The following is a 24413-nucleotide window of genomic DNA, read 5'->3' on the forward strand; positions in this document are numbered from 1 at the left end:
GAAACATTCCAGGTCAGGTTGGACGGGGCTCTGAGCAACCTGATCTAGTTGAAGATGTCCCTGCCCATGGCAGGGGGATTGGACTAGATGGCCTTTAGAGGTCCCTTCCCACCCAAAGTATTCCATGATTCTATGAACGGTTTGCAGCCGTAGGAGGAGATGGGACTCTCTTGGCTGGCTATTTGGTGTACAAACTTCCCTGGCATGTGCCAAGCTGGAGTCAGCCTCCCACCTCCACTGGTGCTGGAGGAGGAGGAGGAGGACTTCCAGCAGGCCTTCAGCACGCTCCGCTCAGCGGGCAAAGGTAACAGCAGCCTGGAGAAGCAGCACGGTACCCTCCGGAGCTTTCCAGCTGCTGGGCACCGTGATCTCCCCCCGGATCTGAATCGCCTTCCCGGAAAGCAGCGGGCAAACACTGCCCTATTCCTGCTGCACCGGGGTGGGGAGGCTGCCATAAATCGGTGCTGCCGTGTCTAACGCCAGGCAGCTGGCAGAAACGCTCCTCTGCTGCGTGCGCCTCTCCAGCCCCTTCCTCTCTCCGGGAGAGCAAACGCCGCCGGGTTGCTTCGATCCAAGGGAGGACTCGCTCTCATCCAGACTTGGCTCCTCAGGATCCACCCTGAGAGCGTCAAACTGGCAAAGATGTGGCTTGACGCTCCGTGGAGAACCAGCCCAGGGGGCCCTTGCCTCCAGCACTGGGAAGGAGGGAGGCAGAAGCAGCCCAGGTCTCTGTCGTGACGCTGCGTTTTCCAAAGACACTCAGAAAAACAAGCGTTGCTATTTGAACTCCCTGGCTTGCTTCCTGTCTAAACAGCGGGTTTGATTACCAATAAGTGCCAGTCTAGCTGCACAAAAGTTGGGTGGGGTTTTGGGTTTTTTTTTCCTACTGTTTATTTCTGATAAATCTATTGTGGACATGAACGCAAGGCACTTTCTGAGGTGACGTTGCTTATTGATCGCTGGGTTCCAGGCTGAGCCCGAATCTGCTACACGACGTGCAGAAACGACAGGGGCTTATTCTTCCCAGCAGCTGTGATGAGCCCGGGTTTCTTGCGCATTTGCTCGAGGGACGACATGGTTCTGGTGTACGTGTGCTGGCAACAGAAAACAAAAAAGGATCATTAACGTGAGCTCAGTTTTCAGAGCAGAATTCTCCACCTGTAAAAGCTTTTTTCCTGAAAAAAAAAAAAAAACACCCCTTCCCAAGGGGTGCTGGAAAAAGCTGCCCAAATAAGCCCCATCACACCGGCATCGCTCTACCGGTGGCAGATCCCAACAGGCTCAAAGGAAGGCACAGGAAGCCCTGGGAAATTCTCCTCCCGAGCACTGAAGAGCTGGTTTTGAGGTGTTTTCCTTAAAAATGCTTACTGATAGGCTTGTGCAGCCCTGTTGCCCTCATAAACACCCGATTTTTTTGAAGTCCTGCTAAGCTCAGGGCCTCGGTGGTATCCTACGGTGAGCCCTTGTCAGGAAGGAACTAGAAGTGAGAAGTGCAGAGACTGGTTTTTAGCAGAAGACCAGCACGGGATGAGGCCTTTACATCAGCCAGAGACAAAGAGCATTTCAAAGAGCTTAGCTGTGCTACAGAACCAAACCAGCATCTTTCAAAAGGCTACGGCCAAAACAGCATCCCTTCCAGAAGAGTCCTGCACCCCACCTGGCAGCGAGGCGCAGAATCGCTCTCCCAGCGCCCGTCGGCAGGGGTACGTGGAACTGGGCCCAGCTGAGGTTACCTTTTGATCAGTCTTCATTTTCGCCTTGTAGAACGAGACTGAAGCTGGGCAGGCTGGCAGCGTTGTCTCCTGCATCCTCTCAAACCTCTCCTGCTCGTCTTCCTCCTGCCAGCAGAAAGACAGACCCCACTGCGTGTGAAAAACAGACGTCTGGAGACACAGGGGTCAACCGATCCCGTTTGCCGCACCGAAGGCTGATTCAACAATCTCTCCCAAGCCTCGGGAGTGAGAGGTCCCCCCTTCCCACGCCTTAGGTGAGCAGATCTGGGCAGGACTTGGGGCAAAATCCATCTGCAAGTGAAAAGCCCCGAAGGGAGCTCCCTCAGCTGTCTTCCCATGGCCATGCTCTGCCCATAACTACCCACAGGATAGTCTCCCTTCCACTGCAAGATAACGTCGCAGCTTGAAGGAGGTCTGAGCTTCAGCGCGGTCTCCCCTGAGCCCAGCTAGCTGACATCCATGCCCATGCTTCTCCGGGGAACCGTCTGGAAGGCATGAGCACGCTGAAGAGGAACACGGGTTGAACGGAATTATGATTTTTTAAGATACCAGCTTGTGTATAATGTTTTCATGCCAGATTTGAGGATAGCTCTAGCAGATTCTTGGGTCACCTTCTGTGGTGGTTCATGAGTAGCCTGGAGAAGGTGACAGTGAAATTCTGGTGTGATAAAAAGGCAAGTGGCTAAACCGAATCAAGCCAAGAGTAAAAGATGCACACCCTGGAGAAATGGGTTAGAACAGTAAGTGAAGAGCCAGTCCGGAAAAGGGAAAATGGTTCTCAGTAGGAAACAGGTTTATCCCGAGAAAAATGAGGTGGTTCCCTCCCAGACCCAGAATGGGCCTCGGCAGGGCCAGTGACGCTGACTGGGAAGCTGCAGCGAACCACCCGGTAAAAGGAACAAGAGAAGAAACCAGCACTGAGCAACATTACCAGGGACACTGTTGTTTATCCTCCGCCTGAAGATTTCTGCCTGTAACATCAACAACTCGACACAGCTGCAAAGTATTGCTAAAAGGCACGCTTCATTCATCTTTGGGTTATAATTGATGTGATGACAAGAAAGCCAGGGCTGGAAACCGTTAAGGGAGTTTCTATGAATACATTGAGTAACTTGGGTTAGTAAAAGTGACTAGTGATGGATTTCCTCTTTTCCCCAAAGAGTGACATCCTGGACCCGTGCAGTCAGTCAGGGTTTTCCTGTTGACCTCATTAGGCTTTATCCAAGGGGGGTTGGGTTGGGTTGGGTTTTTTGCTCTTTCCTGTACAGGTCTGTATCTGTATCTGAAATCTTCCACAGTCTGGCAGATCGCAACATTCTGTTTAAAAGTAAACTCACTACATTTTTTTTTTCTCACATCGTGCTTGTTATTCATACCCTCAAGGGAACTAATTCAGCAGGATGGAAAGAAGCTGTTTCTGATCAGCTTTAAAACCCTTCACATGCCTTTCCAGAAGGGAGTAAAGAAAATGCTTTGCTGAGATTTACAGTCAAAATAATCAGACACCTGGAGACAAGAGTTCCTTTTCTGTTTTCCTTCTAAGGAGCTAAAGCCATCCTGTCCCCCACTACACGTTGGCTAGAAATGGGGCTGTGCATTTAGGAGAGGGGTCACACAGCTCACGCCCTGCTTACTCTCTTTCCCAAACACCTGTGGGTGCCCCCCGCTCCTGATGGGGACGGGCTTCTGGGAGAGACAGACCTAGGGCCTGTCCCCACAAGCTGTTCTCTGCGATCTGCAGAGGTTAAGCAGCAATAATGGAGATGCGTTACACCTACAAACAAAGGGCCGATTCCCCCTTGCAGCCAGGGTGGGATCTCCCTCCTTGCCATGCATCACTTCATCACGTCGGAGGGAGCGGAAGCACCGCCACCACGTTCCTATCAAACAGCGTGAAGGTTTTGAGTCTGACATTTAACAGTGAAGGACAAAACCTGGAATGACTTCAGAGGAGAATAATGCAAAGAAGAAGTCTGGTAAATGAGAAGCTTAATGGAAATGTGCTTCGTCAGGAATGACAAAAGACCCCGGCTCCCCCAGAGTGGTGGTTTCTAAACAGAGGGCCGGCTGAATACCAGTTGCCACAACACGAAACACAGTAGTTTAGCTGTAAACATACAGACGGGATACAAGCCTCCCAACTACCCCTCGCACCTCCGGGCAGTTTGCCCGATTACTGACAGTCAGCAGATGACTGGGTACTTCAATCACTCCGTCCTATTTTAGCCTCTTAATGGTAAAGCTAATGTGAAAGCAAGATGGATCTCCAGATAGTTGCTCTCTGCATCATAGCAGATAGCATTTCAATGCCAGCCACTCTGCTCAGAGAAAGGGGCAGAGCTGCCATGCCCTCCTCCTCCCACGGGCTTAGTTGTGCCCTCGTTACCATGCCACGTGTGGCTATCAAGGAGAATAAGCAGAGCTGCCAGGACAACTCACCAGGCACATGACTCTGTTCATGGGAATCATTCCAGGTCTGATGTTGCCACCGGGCTTCAGGGCTTCCTGCACACCCTCGGGGATAAGGAAGGACTCGCTGTACCAGATCTCAAACTCTGCAAAGCAAAGCGGGGCGGGGGGGGGGGGGGAAAAAAAGGGGGGGTAAATAATGACCGGAAACAAGGGTGGGTTGCTTCTGGCTCCCTGCCCGTGGACCAGCCGCGGCCTCAGTGCTCTTAAACTCTCAGGCAGGACCTCAGAACTCCAAGCTCTCGAGTTTCAAACTATGAGAAAAGTTAGTTAAAAGGGATAGGGCACCGTTAGCTGGCATCGGCTGTGCCGAGGCAGGCTGCTGCCTGTCCCTGCTGCCTGCGAGGTGGCTGGGAGGCGGTGGCCGGCCCCGGGGACGGTCCCCCGGGCTTGTGCAGCCCGAGAGGCGGCCGGCCGCGGGGTGGCAACCGCCCCTGCTCCCGCGTCCCGGGGACACGGAGCCATCCCGCTTGGAGCTGGCCGTTTGGAGCGGTCAGCACATTCGGGGGTCAGATTTCGATTCCAAAGGGTAAGGAAGCACAGCCGCTTTCCGTCCCGTAATAGCCGGTGATAACACACAGCAGGTGCTGCGATGCAGCAGGAATTCTGTCCTTATTAATACTGGGCATTTCCCCGATGCCTGCTGCCAAGCGGCTGTGCTCTGCTCCATTCCTCTGGCACGTTTCCCCATGGAGTGGGAGAGCCCACAGCCCCCGAAGGCGGCTGTGCTGCCCAGGAGGGGCCCCAGGAATGCTTTCTGTCGTGGGAGTCACGAAGGATAAAGAAGGTTAAGCGCAGAGCCCTGCTCTTGCTAGGCGCTGTGGACACGATGCAACACCACTGACTTTTTACCCTGGTTTTAGCTCCGAGATGGCCTCTTCGCTCTGGGATGACACAGATACTGAATGAGTCCACGCCTGCGTGTTTAAACAAACGGCAAACATCTGGAGCACCCAAAAAATGCCAAACCTGGATCCAACACAAACCAGTGGCAAAGTTTCTGCACAATTACGATTTGGCCCTGTCCATCTCCTGGAACGAGCCATGCATTTCTTTCAGCGTGGGATGCACTGATGGATACAAGTTGTGCTCTGGCAAGTTTGTAGAAAATAAAGCATTGCCATGTGCGCAGCATCCAAATGTTTGGGACTCTGGCAGTCGTACACCTACTGTCTTCCATCATACAGGACAAATCTGGGGATACAGCAGGACTGCACTCCCGTTACCCCAGACTCAAACTGAGCGGCTTGCAGCGGAGCACACCACGAATTTGCACAGATCACCCTGAGCAGAGGTGTGACTCATCACCACGAGGGTGGTGCTTGTGAAGAACACGCTACAATGGCCAAGCTCTGCTTCCTGCCAAGGCGCCCGTGCTGCAACACTGGAACCTGAGTAATGCTGATCTCACAGCGGTACAGGGGAGGCATCTGCAATCCAGAGCCCTGGCCCAGTGCAGTTCCTTAGCCACCACCTCTATTAAATGAAATCAAGGGTGAGAACCAGGGCCAACAGTGGGAGCATTATTGTCAACCTCATTGTGAAAGGCTTTTACCCGCAGCATTGCATCTAGTGGCGTGACCAAGGAGCAGTATGTCATTATCTGAGAGAGAGAACCTGCAGCAATTCAGTGTTACGTCAGAAAAAAAAACCAAAACAACCCAATCGTCAGTGAAAAACAAGTCTGGAAGGCAACAGGAAAAATGACAACAGAGGATGATGGACTTGGCTTATATGCAACGTGTCTGTGAAATGCTTCAGTACTGAGCTGCTATCAAGCCTCCCAGCTAAACTGGAGGCTGTTCAGAAACTGCCCTGGCGAGCCAGTACCTGAGATGAGTTTGTTCCGGCACTGGTCCACCAGGTGCTGGCAGTACTGGATTTCTGCCTTCAGGTCCTGCAGTTCAGCATAACCAGACCTGTACTCTTCCTTCAGGTCTTTCAGCTTCACGATGAGTAAAAACTCCTCCTCATCAATTATGATCTGTCCTTTCTCATCAACGTACTCTCCTGGAGGGTAAGAAAAGGAAACGAAGGTTTCTCATGAGGGTGGAGAGGGACGAAGAACAGTCATTATGCCTCGAACCACACGGTAGTTACCCGGTTATACTGAGGTTAACCACACAACTGACATTTCCTTAGACATGCTTTCTACAAATACAGTGTTGGAGTGGTGTGGGGCAGAAATCACTGCTGAACTCCTGAACCCGCTCAGACATCAGTCCTCCCCGATCTGGGACATGTGCAGACGAAGAGGAGGGACCAGGCTCCGCAGAAAGACACCCAGGTGACAGCCTGCTGGAGGGTATCACTTCGGGCTTTTGTGGCTCCTACTGAAAAACTCCCTGGGCAGCCATGGTAAGGGTTTTTGAGACAAAGGGCTGGTCAGCCCTTTGGGGACAGTTAAGCCAATGCTACTTCCCTGTGATAAACATCTCTTGTTCTTGGTTTCCCTCAAATCAGTTTATTCCTGTGGTTTCCAGCATCCACAATAAACCACCCGTTGGTAGATGTCATCACAAAGAGCAAAGGCCCAAAAGAAGCAAAGAGCCTATGAAAAGACAGACCCTCACTTCGATATGGATTCAAGCTGATTTGCTCATCATTTAGCCAAAAGAGCTTTGCATCTTGCAGGATCAGACCCTATGGGAAAAGGCCGCTTGCAAAGCGTGGTCATAAAAGTCTCTCTGTAGGAAGAGAAACGGAAACCGGCAGAGCAGCATTCACGCTGGGTCCGACTCTCTGGCCCTCATTCACTAGTCAGGGCCCGGTTGCTGGTGACCATTCTCTTTTTCTCTCGGTCCCTCTTATTTCCCGCTAATTGCCTGGCAATAGTTAAGGCTGTAGTTTCACAGAACTGAGTTGTTTTGCTGTCCTCCCTGCATGCAAGGAACACCACTGCTACTTCCTCGCCATCACATGCAGAGCACTCTAGACCACTCTGCTATTAAAGCCATTTGTTTCTGATTTCTCTCCTTGCCCAGAAGCGTTTCTTCTCTGCTCCTCTGCAGAACACAACAGCACCGACTCTTGGGAGCCCTGCTGCAGGGAGCACGAAACCTGACACGCTTCCTACTCTCACCCAGGCATATTCCACCTAACAAACATCTTGCCGCAGCAAAGTAGGAAGGCACTTACCCCCTTTTTTTTTTCCTCTAGTACCTTGCAGTTTGGGATTTTGACTTGCATAATCCAGACCCTAATCTAGATGAAATCAAGCTGTAGGAGATGCAGTACCTCTCCACCACAGTAAGGGCAAGCCTGCTACCCGTGATTTCTGCACTGCGATGACCTGCATTTGTCAGCAGTATGCTGCCTGATCCATCAAAGCATGGGCAGAGGAATCAACCTGACTGCAGCTCACCTCACTAGCGTAAAGCCTGAGTAGCACCAACTAGATGAGGCTGAAGTGTGGAGGACTCAGGTGGCAAACCACAAGGCCAGCTGCAGAGCTAGGGCATAAAGCCCGGCCTGCTCCGCTGCCCCGGCAAGCAGCAGTGGTGGTCTAGCGGTCTCACCACCAGAACTGCTTTGAAACCAGCGGCTCCCCTCTTCTGTCAGGTTCTCGCTGGCCAGTCTCCACACAGCGACTTACCCTGCTGCCACCGCTCCTGCTTCTGAGCCTCCAGAGCCTTTTTGATGCCCTCCATCTCACGCTTGATGAAGTTGATCCTCTGCGCTACTGCACTGCTTCTCTTCTTCCTGGCAAGGAGGATGCTTTTGTTCTCTTTAAAGATCCGGCTGATCTCACTTCTGCACTCCTCCTTAAACTGCTCAAATGCCACTGGCTTGGATGGAGGGGAGCTGCAACAGAATTCAAAGAAAACAGACACAGACATGGGGAGGTCAGTTTGTTCTCCCCTGCAGCATGACACAGTTCATGGGAGTGGCCATAGCTGAGGTTTGTGGCTGGTATTTCAATGGGCTCTTTGAGGATCTCGTCGTGCTAGCTGCACCCTGGTACTGTCTCTGTGCCAACCTTCATACCCACTTTCCCCCAGTACCACTCCCAGAAGAAAGAGTTATTTACGTAGAAACCACATTCCTCCGGAGATGCCTCAGAGTTGAGTCTTCCCTGGAAAGTGGACCTGTAATGGTCTGAATTTTCAGAAGAACAACGAATACTGTTCCTCCCCATTGTTAAGCAGAAACGCCTTTGTTCTTTCCTCGCTGGATTCCCAGCACAGACCAGTCACCTCTGCCAACCAAACCCCATAGCTGCGTGTGTTGGCCAGCTCTACAACGCTGCCGCCCGTGGCTTTTAAGTCTTGCCTATTTAGAAAGACTGAATTCAAAGTGGCATGTGTCAACCCTGACTTTTCTATGAAATGGCTCTGATGCAAGCGTGCCCCCAGGAACACCAGCTCTTACTTCAACACAAACCACACTGGGCAAAAGGAGAGGCCCTCAAGAGAACACCACACTCCCACAGATGCTGCTTTGTGCTGCGTAAGGTTGTTTTTGGTGAGCAGGCTGGATCTGGTAGCAGAAGGTGGCTAGAAGTCTCCACATTCTTCAGTCCAGACCGGTCAAAGCAAAACTCTGACTACTGCCTGCCCCTGATTGACCTCTTAAGGGCATTTTTCAAACTCCTCAAAGGCTGCGTGAGACCGCTTCCCATGCCAAACTGCTGGCAAAGCGCTGTAAACAACGGCCACTGGGCAGACTGCCACAGCTACAGCTTTGACAGCCAGCTACGGAGCCGCTAAGCACTCTGGGTTGTGCCTTATGCAGCTGCAGCAGCAGCTTTCCCTGCCAGCCACAGGACTTTTAGGAATACTAAAACGCATGCAGAGGGCATGGAGGAACACAATAACATGTTAAGGTGCTTCAGAAGTAAATTCTGGGACAGCTTCCCTGCGATGCTCCCCCTGGGCGGCAGGAACAAGCAAGGACTGGAGATCTACAACACAGGCAATGGAGGTGATCATAAGACTTCAGAGCTGCGGCGCTTGCAGCTTGAGAGCTTTCAGCAGGAAAAGCTGGCTGGTGATGGGAAACGTGGTGTCCAGACTGGTTTGTGTGGGGTCCTGGCTGAGCTCCTGTGAGTTGAACAGCTTCATGCTGTTGAGTGCATCCTCCTGGAAAGAGTCCTCAGCCTTGGTAGCCTTAGCATTTTTTACCCCATCAACTCCATCCGAAATCATAGAACCATAGAATCATTAAGGTTGGAAAAGACCTCCAAGATCATCGAGTCCAACCGTCAACCCAACACCACCACACCCACTAAACCATGTCCCTAAGTGCCTCATCTACACGTCTTTTAAATACCTCCAGGGATGGGGCCCCCACCACTTCCCTGGGCAGCCTGTTCCGATGTTTCACCACTCTTTCAGTAAAGACATTTTTCCTCACGTCCAATCTAAACCTCCCCTGGCGCAACTTGAGGCCGTTTCCTCTCGTCCTGTCGCTTGTTCCTTGGGAGAAGAGACCGACCCCCACCTCGCTACAGCCTCCTTTCAGGTGGTTGTAGAGAGCGATGAGGTCTCCCCTCAGCCTCCTCTTCTCCAGGCTAAACAACCCCAGTTCCCTCAGCCGCTCCTCATCACACTTGTTCTCCAGACCCCTCACCAGCCTCGTTGCCCTTCTCTGGACACGCTCCAGCACCTCAACGTCCTTCTTGTAGTGAGGGGCCCAAAACTGAACACAGTATTCGAGGTGCGGCCTCACCAGTGCCGAGTACAGGGGCACATGCACAATGAAATGCAATTCAGTGCTGCCCTCCCATGCTAAATTCTTGTCGTGGTACAAGCAGATGACTGGCACATTGCTGCATTTTTGGCCACTCTCCACTCTTCTGTCTCAATACAGCACCTCCTGCCATGATCTTGTGCAGCTATCGACCCATTTTCATGACTCTGGGGGGTTTTGTGGCTGGACATGAGGTCTCTCTGCACTTTTACTACTAACCAAAGGGCGCAGAGTGCTGCGATTTTCAGAGACTTCACACTTAATAGAGCAACTGATCAGGACAGAGCTCGAAGCAGATGGAGAAGATGACCGCCACCAATGCACTTTGGTATATAGGGTGTCCATACAACCACTGCTGTCCTACAGTGTATTTCTGCATCCAAGCAATGAAGATCTCCAAATCTCTCCTCTTTACTTTGAAGCAGGTAGTTGTACTAGGGGAACACAATGCAATCACTCTGGTCTAAACCACCCTCTGGCAAAGGTGGTTTACTCCCTTACAGGGAAAGCTTACCTGGGCCGCTGGGGGTCCTCCACAGGAGCTGGCTTTGAGAGCTCTGCGTCAATATTTGCTGTATCCTGGTTCCTTGCTCCCTCTTTCACATCCAGATCCTTGGTGGAAATTATTACCTGACTTTTTGATGGTAAAAAAACATCCAGATCTCTCCGAGAGCTCCTGATTCCTTCCTTCCTGACAGGGGGAAAAAGATGAACCAGAGTAATTTCTTCACAATAGGAAACTGGAACCAAAACATGCTGCAGGTGCTAGCTTTGCCGATTCAAAAACTAGCAGTCTGATGTTGCAGTGAAATAATCTACTGGCAAGGAATAAGATCAGCCTTGTTCTCACAAATCCTTACTTCCTAGAGTAGAGGGACTGCCTTGCATGGCAAATACTATAGAACATGGCCCAGGCTGGACTAGCTCTCTTGAGAAGGATCACAAGGACAACAGTCCCACCCTGTCTGGATTGAGGCACACCTGCGGACGGGATAACCCTCTTTACCCTCAGAGGAACCTACAAACTGAACGCCCTAGGATTTGATCTAACACCACATCTAAATCAAGCCCAGCTCTCTGTTCTCCCTCAGCTCACCTCCACAAACAACACCAGCCTTATCTGCAGGGGATAGTGTGACTTGAAAGAGACACAGAAAAGTGCTTGCCAGATCTCCTTCCATCTCCCTAAAAAAAAAACTGCACAGAGGAGTCTCCCGTGTCATGTGGATACTAAAGCCTTGGTGGTTCCCCTCCTCTCTAACACAAGGACTTCAGGGAAATGTCAGGGAGGAACCAAGCAGATGCTCTCGGCCACAGAAGTGGTTGTAGAAACTGCCAATGCAGGGACCTCACTTCTATAAACTGAAGGATCTTTCTCTGCTCAGTACTGATTGCTGGTTCCCCCTTCCCTCTCAAAATCTCTTCTCCTTATCTGCTCCTCCGTCCACTGTCCCTTCCTCCCTTTCCACTTAGCAGATCTCCTTCTACCTAACACTTTAAAGAAAAACTGCAGGTTTAACATGTCTTCTGATGCCATCACAGGACTGTTCCCCTGCCTGCGTGTTCAGCTCTCCACCTCTCGTCACAGGCTAACCCTGTCTGTGCTGGCTGCAAGCTCTTCAGCTCAAAGCCCGTCCACCCTCTGTGTCTACAGCTCACACCCTGCGCAGCGCTCCGTGGTCTTGGTTCATCCGTAACAGACACAGAGATGAACCGTTCGCAGTAAATCTTCCCCGTAATAGAGGTCTACCCTACCACAGGCTGTGCCTGCCAGCCACATGCCTTCCCCTAACATCCTCCTGATGGTGTTGCTGGTGGCCACAAGGACACCACAAACCCTTCCAGCGCTGTGCTGGAATGTCATCCTTGAGGAAACACAAAACTCCCACACACCCGTTAAGCCGGCTTCATCTCTGCCTTCCTCCATGGGCTGCCTGTCACACCTTGACCAGAACCAGTCGCTGCGATGACACATTATCAGAGGAAAGGGAGAGCTGTCTGGCTACTAAACTCACTTGGGCTGCTCATTGCTTTTCCCGGATTTCTTCTTCCCACCACGTCTGGATGAAAAAGGAGCAGTTCTAGTCCCAAAATCCCGTCCATCCTCTTCCCGCACCAAACGGCCATCCACATCAACCACACCTGCCTGGAAACAGGAAGAAATAAAACACAGACCAGGAAGCATTAGATCTGTAGCTGTCTAGACCGCAAAAGCTGTGCAGCCCTTGCCCAGCAGCTATTCCATCCTGTTGGACAATCCAGTCCAGACATCTCTATTCACTACCAAGTATTTCGGAGAAACACATCTGTAAGAATGAAGCGTAAACTAAAATAGGGCCAAAATTATCCTCAAATTCATATGCCGTAGGGGGAGAATAACTTGGGTCTAGTGTCACAGAAATAAAAGCACCCTCAGAAGCCTTCATTTAGTGAAGACATGTAAGAGAATTATGTTTCCTATACTATTTCTCATATTGCTTCAACTATAAAACAGAGGGGCCATTAAGCGCTAAAATCTACCTAAATCAGGTTTCAGTTTTGTTTTCCACTTCTTTCAATAAAGACTTGAATAGGCCTGTTAGAGACCACGTGCTTCTCTGTTATACAAATACTTTGCATTTTCCCTTGTGCCTTTCTTCCAAAAAATTCAAAGCATCTTCAGTTAAGCCGCAGGACAAGTATATGACTCTGCATAACAGATAATGATTATTTTATCCGCCGTACTGGGTAAAACCAAGGCAAGGAAATAACCACTTCAGAGAGAAAATATTTCACAGACAGAAATAAGTAATGAAAAATAGATTATAAACTGTAAGCTGGAGTCCACATCTAAATTTATGGCTCGCAAACGCCATATAAATTATTCTGTTCAGATAACGGGCCTAATCTTCTGCTGATACGAATGCCCCTTTGTTAACTGGTGCACCTCCGCTCTGTGCGAGTTTTTTGACACACTCATCCCATTAACATTTCCGAGCTTCAGATTTCCATGGGGAAAAGTTGAGAACCTGAGGCAATTCAAGGTTCAGCAGCAAAGGAGCCAGTTCTAAGATGGATTCTGGGCAGGGCTCAAGCACCAGGCATTACCTTCTGAACAGCAGCAACAGCAGCAAAGTCGTTTTTGTCTATCAGAGCGTACTTGCTTCGTAATCTGGCCTCCACTTCATGCTCCTGTTGACTAGGGGAGAAAGCAGCCCCTTACCGTTGGGTTCAAGGAGGACTATTTCATATGGTAAAACCTGTAATACCTGCCAATATCAGATTTCCAAAGAAAACCGTCTTTTACCTGTAATCTCATTCCAAAACACCCCACCTTGCTCCTTCTATTCTTCCCCATAACCATTGTAATCTTCTTCTACTCTCCTCTTCCTTTCTTTTTCTACGATGTCCCTTTAGTCCTTTTAGATACAGAAGCTTTTCGATGGCTATTTTAATACTTAGCAGAACCCTTTAATGGTCCAGATCAAATAATATTGTAACTGTTCACTTCCGTCGCCTTACTTTAACCTAGTGATTTTCAAATTGAGTGATTTTTCACTGAAAGGGAACAAGTAAAGCATTGTCAGTAGGCTTAAATACACTGTACAAGACTTGAAAATCATTAGAGAATCTGCAAGTTAAAAAAGACTAAAGCCCACTCTTTCAGAAAAATAAAATTTCAGAAAAATAAAAGGAGTCCCAAGTTAAACAATAATGATCAGGCAAAATTTTACCGTGAAACCCATTTTGGTCTTGGGTCCCAGCACAGACTGAGTGCCCAGTCTGATGATGTACCACAGACACTTGTGTTCACACAAGTTCCTTGAGGGCAGGCAGATTTTCTACAGCAATATCCCAATGCCACTCTTGTGAGTAGCAACCTCTGCTGCCTCTCCAGACCATTGCTGCAAAGGTTGGTGGGGCAGGGAGTGGGCGGGTTGCCCTAACACCCTTATTCTTCTTTGTTCTCTTCTATTTCGTGACATGGAAGCTGCTTCTCCTCATTTTTAGGATTTTTTTCCAGACTGTCATTCACCTTCCCTCCTTCAGCCCAAAAAACAACTTTCATCATCCACTGGTGACATTTTCAAATAGCCACTTTCACGCTTTCTCCCATCCCACACCACACGTCAGAGAGCGCCTCCCTGGAAATAGCCACAGAGCCTTCTTACCATGCTCCCCCAAATTGCTTTATGACCTTCCTTTGCCGTGATCTCTAAAAAACAGTAAATCTGATGACTTTTAGATGCTGGTGTGGTGAGACCACTTCCTATCATCTCATCCTAGAGAGTTTGATTTTTCTTTTGATCTGTTTGCAGACTGCCTTGCGCTATGGAGATGTGCTCCATGACTAGGGATCCTGCACAGTTTATGCTCAGTGATGGTGTATTTGCCAAGCAGACGTTTTAACCAGTGAAGTTTACCATCAAGAGCCCTTGCACGTGACTTACGAGCACTGGAAGGTTAGAGGCAACAGTCTTCTTGTGCAAAGCTCAGCAGAATTTGTCCAGAATTGTGTTTTGGGTTACAAGTTATTCCCTGTACTTCATAACGATTCTTCACCAATGTCACGGTAAGTGTGATATCACAGACAAAAGCTCGGTGGCATTCCTAAACCTTACTGAGAAACACATCAACCTTGGATGTCTTACCTTACAATCAGTTTGAACTGCTTAAACACCTCCTGGACTTGCCTGATGTTCACTATCTGAGGAAGAGATGTGTACAGTGAAGATACAGGTAAGCATTTCTATGCCGTGGTCAGCTGTACTGATTCAAATATTTCAGATTGTGAGGACTCTGCTTTCCACACTCAAGGAGAGTTACCTTCCTCCTGCACTTGAGAGTCAGGCTGGAGGTGGATATATTGCTCACTCAGGAGATTTTTAAAGAGAGAGGAATCTGATAGACTGTGGTAAATTCCATGGAGCGCACAGCTATCAAGGTAATGACTTTTTTACCATGATTTTACAAATGACATAGATGGCGTCTGCTGACCTTGCGGATTATGATGCTACTTCTCTTCCCACTGCTGCCCAAGACTGCCTTCGTACTTGGAACTGCCAGAGCACTCTCTTTAGTCCTCTTACCCACGATAACAAATCAGTGCAGTCGAGCCATGCTGTTATCTCTGGTTTGGCGATGACAAACAGAGGCATGGACAGGTAAGTAACGGGCAGTCTGTAGCTGAGCAGGAATCTGCACTCAGCTCTCCCAAGGTCCAAGAGACTGGACCGAGCTATGAGACGCACTATCTCTGGTCTCGACCCTCTCTCTAGAAGATTCTTCAGTGCCACTGAAGGCATCCTTCCCTGTGTGAAACTCCTTAGTCCTTCTCTACCTTCCCTGCTCCACACCCACCCACATGACATTTTGCAGGCCAGGTAAAACACACCTTCACGTAAGCCCTTATTCCGCTCCGCTCCTGCCTGCTGGAGGGAGCAAACAGGGACTTTGAGAGAAGATAACGATTACATGAAATGAGGAGGAGTGTCTCAAGTGTTTCGTTTAAACTAAAGGGTTATCTAACTGTTTGGAAAACAGTTTTCCAGCAACTTCTGCACTGTTGTCACAGTGGCTTCTGTTCACAACCAAACAAGACCTTACGGTAACTCTGAGTGTGCATTTATGACTTTCATTTTCTTACATTTTGTTTGTTTTCCTGTTTCCCCTCACAGGAATATTCGTGTACGCAGGACTTCTGCTGTTTCTTTTCGCAATCATTTTGCAGTCAACAGGTAGTTTCAAGTTGAGAAACCCTGCCCTAATGAACCTGTCTCTAAGAGACTGAACGTATTTTGGCAACACACCTTGCAAAGATTTATTTTGACATAGGCAGGGCAAAATTTTGACGCTAATTCTTTAAAGAAGTTCTAAATAAACCAATTCAAAGGGTTTCAGGACTGAGGAAAAGTCTCCTCAAGCTTCCAAAAAAGCAAAAATGGTATGAAAACAAGGAGACAGTCCTTAAGATGCAAAAAAATTCAATTACAATTCTGTAACACTTTTGGGGTTAAAGACAGCCTCTTCCAAAGACATTTTCATTGCTTCTGTCTTGGAGTAAAATGGGATGGAAACAGTATATAAGTCCTTCTCGGCTAGAAAGCTACTTACATCAATTTCATCAATGGCTCCTTTTAGGTACTTATGGACTTGAGACTTAATCTCTGCTATTTGGATGTCAGTCAGAGGGTCATAAGTCACCAAAGAATGATTTACCTGAGAAAAAAGGTGAACAACTGAGTATCAGTGAATGACAAAACCCTAAGCAAGTACTAGTCTGGCGAACACCTGACATTGCTCTACTGTGCCCCGGGAAGCCTTGTGTTTAATTTCTGATTGCGACTTCTCATCTTCTGAGTTGACAGGACACGGGACTTGGGAGCATGCTGAAATCAATGCATTCCCCTTCACGTTTCAGTCAGAGAAGAGAAGGGCTTCAGGAGTCTGAAAAAAACATCTACCGTGGATGGGGACTGAAGCTACAACACAGCCTCACTGTGTGGGATCTTCAGAGCTTTGCCTAAACCCAGAAAGACAGTGCTGGAAGGAGAGGGAAGAATACAGTCACACTGGACACTGAGTTAACCGATCCTCCTGAAAAACAAAGATTATGACAAAGCCTTAACTAGGTCCCGTCTAAGCCGGTGCAGCCTATTCCTTACCAAGCTGTCATGCATGGCCAGCTCCTGCTTCAGAAGAACAATCTCCTTCTCCAAAGCCTTCACTGTCCCCTAACAGGAAAACAAAAGGGTGAGCGAATGACCAAATGCTATTGGAGAAAAAACTGCTGAAAAGCAGCATTAAACTGGCTGCTAGAGAACATCACAGCAGTGTACCAGCTCCCCCAGGGTTTGCTGCCAGGTTTGCATCAGTGAGGTAGTGAGTCTGGAAATCACTTTGCTTTTGATTAGCTTCCAACAGGACAGCTTCTGTCGTGCCCTGGGTGTACTGCCTGCAGAGTCAGCCTAAGCCATCAAAAGAAGGGCCACCTCTTTTTTCATTTGATGCTTTCCTGATCTGGAACTGTAGGGGCCACGGAGTTCTGGACGATGAGATATTATCTTGAAAGCAAGCAAGTATGCAGGTTTCCACTCTGACCCTTACTGAACTCAGTAGGAGTTCTGACATTAACTTTAATAGAGGAGGGAGTCTCCTGTGGTGTATTTGATTGAATTTCTCCGTAATGTGGAATATCTTCAAGCATTCACTATTTAGAACGTGTTTCCAGAAAGGTGTGGGTACACAAACCTCCCCGGGATTCAGTGAGAACTGGATACTGAGCTGCTTTTTAAGTGACCTGTTGAGCATCAAAGCGCAACAGCTTCCTTAAACGCTACTCTTCTGGCTACTCTCTTCCACTCCACACTTCTCAACAAAAATGAAAGGGACTGAAGAGGAAAAGAGTTTGTTGCACAGCTTCTTCTGGAAGCTGCTGGAGGAAACTCCCCAGCTGTTTCTCTGCTTGCCAGTGAGATCAGACCATGAAATGCAGCAGGGTTCTCACACACCACATGTGTTACAGATCAGACAATTCGAAACTTGTTCTTTGGGCTATCAGTAATTCGTAGAGCATTTACTGCTGCCAGCTCCGTTTCAGCTGTGAAAGTGCACTCAGGACATCTAAAATACTATGATCATTTTCTTTAAATTATTCCCTTGTTTAAACAAGTTTTGTAATTGTGGCAAAAACGTTACGTTACCAGTAGCAACGGGGATAATGCTGTGATAAAGCTGCAGCTAGGACCGGAGACGATTTCCCCACGTGCCAGGGGAGTAGTCCACAACATGATATCTCTGTTAAGAGGTGAATCTTATCAGAAAAATTAAGGACTCCTGTGTATGCAATTGAAAGAATTGCCACGTGTCAGGGAAGATGTGACCGTCTGCATGACTGTACCCTGTAGCACATTCAAGGTAACTGTAATTAAATACCAATGAAAAAAGTTTGATACTAATCCGTTTTATCATATACCTACATTCAGCAAGCGTCAGCTTGGCTGATGAGTGGTAATTCATTAAACTACCAAATTTCCCTCTGGTCTTTAAGGTCATTATCCTAAATATTAATGAACCTGAGAAAATACGCCTTCTTCCATTCCCCTTCTCTACATACCTCTCGGTCATATGTCTCATTGATGACTGGCTCTGTTGTGATCCATTTCATTCTGGTAGCAAAACGAAGAGAAGACAACTGAAAAACACGGTTTTTGAGTAACTGAAAGAGATATTGGCAAGGATATAATTTTCGTAATCTGTTACTACTTCACCATATCAGATCCCAGAACACAGAAATACAAAAGCTATTTAACTGCAGGGAGCAATACAGGATTTCTCATTCCGGGAGGGTATCTTCTAGTGCTCGCTGGCTTCTATGTGATTAGCCAGCTTCAGATGATGATGTCTTTGTCTTTTCTGCTCTGCATGTGGACAGCTCTTTGTGTACCAGAGCTGTGATCCCAAAAATACCCACTCCCATTTCTGATCAAAATAACACTTACATCCTAAAGGCTCCAAATCACACATCAATGGACTTCAAGCTTAATTCCTGCAATTGTGGCATCCCGACAGTAAGCCCCTGCAGCCCGAAAATCCTCCTCTTGACGCCAAGTATAGCAGCTATTTCCTCAGTAGTACTGCATGTTTCTAGACGCTATCGGAACACAAGCAGGCGATGATAAAAACAACGCTCTGCCTTGAAGACAACTGCATAACAGGTGTCTGCGTTTACATTTTGTTGCCACGTAAAATTTTCTCGGCAAAGAGCAAAGCGATTCCCTTCACGGCGTTGCAGATGTGGTTAAGCTGCTCCAGCTCACACGGTAAGACCTTCACCAATTTCATTATTTCACAGGTTAAAAAAACCTTACTGTTAAGGAGATTACTCCTGATTCCTGAACCAGCTGAAAGCCAGCTCAGCGCTGATGTGAACCGGTGCAATTCCATCGACCTCATTATGTGATGTACCATTCAAACGCATTCACAGAGTTGCACCAACAATAACAATTAACGCTATCCGGTGTGCTTAGATTTTAGCTGCTTGTGCCTGCTTTATTTCAAGCTCTCCTTTTCCCCCCCCGCCGGGCCGGTTACCACTCGACTGTTTGCATCACAAAGCAGATTGGCGAGAGCAATCTGTTTTCTGAGCCGTTGAGATAAGATGAGCCATGCGATGAATTAGACAGGATGTTTCTCTGGGACTCCTGCCACGGCCCTCCGGAGACTATTCTTTGAACCCAGCTACGGCCAATTGCAACAGTAGCAGGAACAAGACTTTAATTCCGCAGAAATCAGTTCAACTTACAGTCTCTTCCACATGCACAGCTTCCCCACAGATATTTGCCACTAGGACAGTATTGCAGTTTCCCCCTGGGAAAAAAATAAAAAAAAAAAAAAAAAAAAAAAAAAAAAAAAAAAAAAAAAAAAAAAAAAAAAAAAAAAAAAAAAAAAAAAAAAAAAAAAAAAAAAAAAAAAAAAAAAAAAAAAAAAAAAAAAAAAAAAAAAAAAAAAAAAAAAAAAAAAAAAAAAAAAAAAAAAAAAAAAAAAAAAAAAAAAAAAAAAAAAAAAAAAAAAAAAAAAAAAAAAAAAAAAAAAAAAAAAAAGCAAACAATATAATTTGGGGGTTTTTGTTGTTTCCTTTTCTGGAATGTGTTATATTATCTGCTGACTAAAATAGAGAAAAGGAAGGAACAAAGAACGCAGAGAGTTTGTAAATGTCCCTCTAAAGCTCCCATGGGTACAGAAACACAGCGGCACAGAATGACTTAAGAATAAAGGTAAAATGTGTTTCTCATGTGGCGATGATGCAGTAAGAAGATGGGAATACAAACTGTGAAAGCCTGAAATGGGGAAAACCAGAGCAGCAGATTTTAAAAGCCCTTGGCCTAAATCTAACAGCGGGGAACCTGGCAGGATGTAGTCACTGCCTTTCCTAAAAGCAACACAAGACTTCTGCTCGGAACGCCTCAAACGTCGCTCTCATTTCTGATGACTTTGGTTACTCCACACAAATGCCTACAGCCCGTTTTCAGCTGCTTTCTCCTCCCATGTCTCCAGCCTGCGTTCTAAGAGCGTAAGCCTTTCCCGTGGATTCACGATGCACCACAGCTTTGGGTTTATCATCTGTAGCCCGATGCTAAAGCAGGAGCATCTGAAAAGGCTTGTAACACGCCGGGGGCTTTTTTTGATGGCAGTTTTTTAAAGTATTCTAGCTAAGGTTTGAGGAATTTCTACTGGCTTGATCAGTGTGGGCTTTGTACTGTCTCCTGCGCCTGCTGTTTTATTTGATGAGGAAAACCAGACATCCTTTGAATAACGAATTAGTTCCATGTGTTTACATGTTACGGCCTTAGGACTTGGTACGCTCATTGAAACAACACTGTTTTCTAGGAACTATTTGGGGCTGTTGTAATGCACGGCTCTTACCTAGGGAGTCCTTGAGAACGTGAGTGAGCTTGCTCTGCCGGAAGGGGATGTGGTCCCTCTTAGGATCAGCCAGGGCAATGATGATTTGCTCAAGGAACGACAGAGACTTGTTGATGTACGTGGCTTCTTTCAGAACCTGTCCTTCAGACTGTAATGAAGATCAAAAGGCAAAGCTTCCACAACACGGGTTTCTGGCCGAACCGCAGAAGAGAACATATTCCTTACTGAGGGTACAACTCTGCTTGACTGCGAGGGTAAGGATCTAATTCAGACCCAATAAATTCGTGATCTAGAGCTTTCTTCAGTTTGAAAACAAGTTTTCAGAGACCTCAGGTTTTCATTACAAGTCTACCAGGATCACTGGCTTTCCTTCCCAAAGGGTAAATTATCGATTTGTCACAGGGCTGATGCGATTTCTATTCTGATCAAAACAGAATGTCACGTGGGACCTGAGGAGCTTTCAGTTGCTGAGCCCTAATGCTCTAAGAAAGTTTCAGCAGTTTGCCTGCTGTGACCAGAAGCGGGGGATTTGCGCTGTCACTCATGGAATGAAGAGGAAAATCAGAGGTTCTTTGAGAAATGACAGACTCAAATTAACTAACACAGTCTGGGTTAGGTTGGAAGGCACAGGCAGGATGGGAGTCACATACACGTGGACTTACAAACGATACACAGCAGCTGCAAACAGCTGAGCACCCTCTGACGTGTTAATGTGACTTACAATTTGTCACAGTTTCTCCTATTTATCACAGGCTGAGTTCTGTGGTGGGGAAAACCTGTAATTTCACCTCCACCATGTTGATTACTGGACTCTTCACCACGGACTGAAATATTTCTTCCCTTACTTACTCCAGTCTTGCTCAGTCTCTCTGAGCCTGCCAGATCTATTAAGTTGATTTTGGAGTTAATGCATTTGACATCTGAGAAAACTCTGAAACGAGACTGAGGGAGAAAAGAATATAAACTGTACTTGACAGCAGACAAAACTGAAATACAGTAACAACCAGACATGTAAAGATCCTCAGCCATTTGAGTCCCTAGAAAAACTGCTGGAGCTCTTACCTCAATATAAATAGTAAAGATGCAATGGGATCTGGATGAATTCTTATTCAGTGTGTGCTCTGCTATCACTCTGTTGGTCTCACCCTGCAAATGAAGTAAAAATTGAAGACGGTTTTTTCAAACTTCTGCATTGGTAGAATAAAGGGCAATTAGAAATCCACGCAGTTAAATAAACAGCGGTTTAATCTTCGCTCTGCAGAGCCTGTAACATGGACCAGTTGGTTAGAGCAGTCAGAGCAGAAGCTCACCATATTTGCCTCGCTTTCCTACTCAAAGGCCTCTCAAAGCATTTCATGGTGTAGTTGGCAAAGGTCACTGTTTACGGTAATAACGCCTTTTACCGGAGACCACATTATCTACATTTCCACCTTCAAGGCTCAGCTCACAGAACTGTGGCTTTTTGAGGAACAGTCAGGCGAGCCTTGTTCAGAGGCAATACTGCCCTGGCTGTTTCAGTTTCTTGATGACTAGAAAACCAAAGAGCTCCCCAAGCTTTAAATGTCATAGAAAACTCACACATATACGATAGCCACGAACTTGTAATGCCTGCTTACAGGAAAAGAAAGCAACATTCAAAACGATGTTGCAACTGCTTGTCAGGAGCGCCAGTCTATCACAGAGCTGCGCTGCCAGGCTGGCGAGGCAGAAGAGGAAGCGGAAGGCTCTACAGCACAGAAACGCGCTTGCCAACAGGTCTCAAAGCTGGCTGGTCTGCCTGGGTCTCAAAGGACGATGACCTTTGAGAGCTGGAAGGTCAGTGACTGGCTCCACACCAGGGAGTGTAAATCCAAGAGCAAGAATGAAGGCGAAGCTCTCTAGGTAAATACTACCAACCCCACTCCACAAATGAAGAAACAGAGTCACAGCGTAGTGGGCAGCCTCCTCAAAGCCTGGAGCTTTCTCTGTGAACCTAGAACCACAGGCAGAACTCATCTAAGGACCTGAACGGATCCCCAGGCATCGCTTGCACTTCTTGTGTCAACAGATCTCAAGTTAAGCTGCCTTATCATCATCCTTCTACTCTTTAAAAAGAAAATGGGAGCTCCTGCGAATCACAGAGGCTGGCTTAGGACACCACAGTCCCATTATTAAAAAGGCAAGTGAAAGATTTTAAGGACACCAGATGGCTCCTGGTAAGAATACGCTTCCTGCACACAGAACCAATTATTTATTCATGTTTTCCATTAAGTAAAGCACCCACAAGTAAAAGAAAGATGCAGACATAAGTAAGCAAACTCCCTTCAGAAAGCTAACCCATTGTGTGAAGGTCCCTGCTGTAAAATCTGACTAACGGTAGCTGTGCCGTGACCATCCCAAACTATCTGCCAAAGGCCTCACTGGCAAGACTCTTTTCTTGGAGCATTGACATAGCTAGGACAGGCAGGTGTGTTTTTCAGGAAGAAATTCCGGTGTACGTCAGCTGGTGGGTCTAAAAGGACCCCAAATATCGTACACTTTGTACTGAGTCACTCCCTGACACCCTTAGGCGATAACCAGGGTAATGAAAACAAGTCTTTTTGGCTGTCTGGGATCTCGGTCTGCTGAAGGGGCCGGTGAGGTGGCTGGTATTGCAGATAAGCCTCAAGTCTTTTTGGCTGTCTGCGATCTCGGTCTGCTGAAGGGGCTGGTGAGGTGGCTGGTATTGCAGATAAGCCTTCTGAAACGAAGGCAGATTCTGTGGCTGCCTTCACTAGTTGGGTGCTGCCTGGAATCTCCAATGCTACCACGTTCTGTGGTCTCACCCCAACATATTTCCTCCATCACTTGACTTGCTCTGGCGTACACTAAAAACAGGGTTTCTCCATGGAGATCTTCTAGAATCCCTGTGCCAGGGACATTTTCCTTGCAAGAGCATGGGCTACAAAGAGTTACCAGTTCTTCTACCCACAATAAAGAGAACAAAGAGGGTTGAACCTCCCTCCAGACGTCCTGGCCACGCACCTCCTGCTTTACTGCCTCCTCCCTCAGCTAAGCCAATAAATATAACAATCAGATGAAGTGTAATATTTGTTTTTTCTTGCCTCAAAAAGGAGATTTAGAGCATCTTCCTCGTGGCTAACTGAATGTATAGATAAGCCCTTCACGTAAACACCCTGTGGGCAATCCACTACAGCCATCTGCACATCACTGGTCCCGTTGCTTGCCATGGTGGACAGAAGGTCAAACAAGGTCTCATTGTAGATTTCCAGGTAGGATATTCGGACAGCGATGAACGGATCAACGGAGTGTGCAGTTGCTTTGAAGACCTATACAAAGACAAAGAGTTTGTCAGTGGCGGTGCTAGCTCACAAACAGAATTATTAGCTATTTATGGCTTTCCAGAGGAGCTATTTATAACTTTCTGAGCAGCTAAAAGTGCATCTGCGTGTGTGTAGCTAATTCTGCACAGTGGCAGCCTGAGGGCTGACAGGGCTAAGTCAACAGCTTTAAATATGATTTCTCAAAATGATAGTTTTGAAAACAACACTTCTGAAGGCCTGCTTACATTTGGGAAGCAGCGAGTACTTTATGTGAGCTAGTAGAATTAAACGGGAACAACCTCTGCAAATGACAGTAAAGCACAACTACAGAATTCCTCCCATCTTTCTTTCAGGTTATATGCGTTACGTCAGCCCCACACCGTGCGTGTCAGTTGTCTCTGCGGGAGTGGAGAGCATTCTGCAGCATCACCGCCTAAAGATAAGCAGACCTGCCCCCTCAGAGCAGTGGTAAACGTGTGCCTCTGGACAGGGACGTGTCTATGCAGCAACGGGACCGACAAATCAGCATGTTTCAAGCCACCACCACCCCCCCAATGCTCTGAAACATCACCATTATCAGCGCACAAGGTCATGGCGTAGTAAATGATGGGGGATGGGATGATGATAAATAGGGGATGAAGGGATTGAGAGCAGCCCTGCCGAGAAGGACTTGGGGGTACTGGTGGATGAAAAGCTGGACATGAGCCAGCAATGTGCGCTCGCAGCCCAGAAGGCCAATCGTCTCCTGGGCTGCATCACCGGCAGCGTGGCCAGCAGGTCGAGGGAGGGGATTCTGCCCCTCTGCTCTGCTCTG

The 24413-nt window shown here is 47.6% G+C and overlaps 1 protein-coding gene across 1 annotated transcript in view; it reads right to left on the minus strand.

Moving 5' to 3' along the window:
* Window positions 1-107: 107 nt before the first annotated feature.
* The window catches only part of KIF9 (kinesin family member 9), a 29597-nt gene continuing 5291 nt past the window's right edge, over window positions 108-24413 (minus strand). The window contains exons 6-22 of the mRNA XM_009284399.2: window positions 23381-23605; window positions 21360-21443; window positions 21147-21239; window positions 20298-20445; window positions 19177-19241; window positions 17989-18066; window positions 16538-16606; window positions 15987-16091; window positions 14525-14580; window positions 12981-13071; window positions 11909-12039; window positions 10408-10584; window positions 7798-8006; window positions 6033-6212; window positions 4173-4288; window positions 1734-1838; window positions 108-1094 (exon numbers count right to left, since the gene is read on the minus strand). Coding sequence (XP_009282674.1) covers window positions 987-1094; window positions 1734-1838; window positions 4173-4288; window positions 6033-6212; window positions 7798-8006; window positions 10408-10584; window positions 11909-12039; window positions 12981-13071; window positions 14525-14580; window positions 15987-16091; window positions 16538-16606; window positions 17989-18066; window positions 19177-19241; window positions 20298-20445; window positions 21147-21239; window positions 21360-21443; window positions 23381-23605 — 2040 coding nt within the window. The 3' untranslated portion in view covers window positions 108-986. The remainder of the gene's footprint in view (window positions 1095-1733; window positions 1839-4172; window positions 4289-6032; window positions 6213-7797; window positions 8007-10407; window positions 10585-11908; window positions 12040-12980; window positions 13072-14524; window positions 14581-15986; window positions 16092-16537; window positions 16607-17988; window positions 18067-19176; window positions 19242-20297; window positions 20446-21146; window positions 21240-21359; window positions 21444-23380; window positions 23606-24413) is intronic.

Source organism: Aptenodytes forsteri, unplaced genomic scaffold, assembly GCF_000699145.1.
Source record: "Aptenodytes forsteri isolate BGI_AS27 unplaced genomic scaffold, ASM69914v1 Scaffold428, whole genome shotgun sequence".
Classification (NCBI taxonomy): Eukaryota; Metazoa; Chordata; class Aves; order Sphenisciformes; family Spheniscidae; genus Aptenodytes; species Aptenodytes forsteri.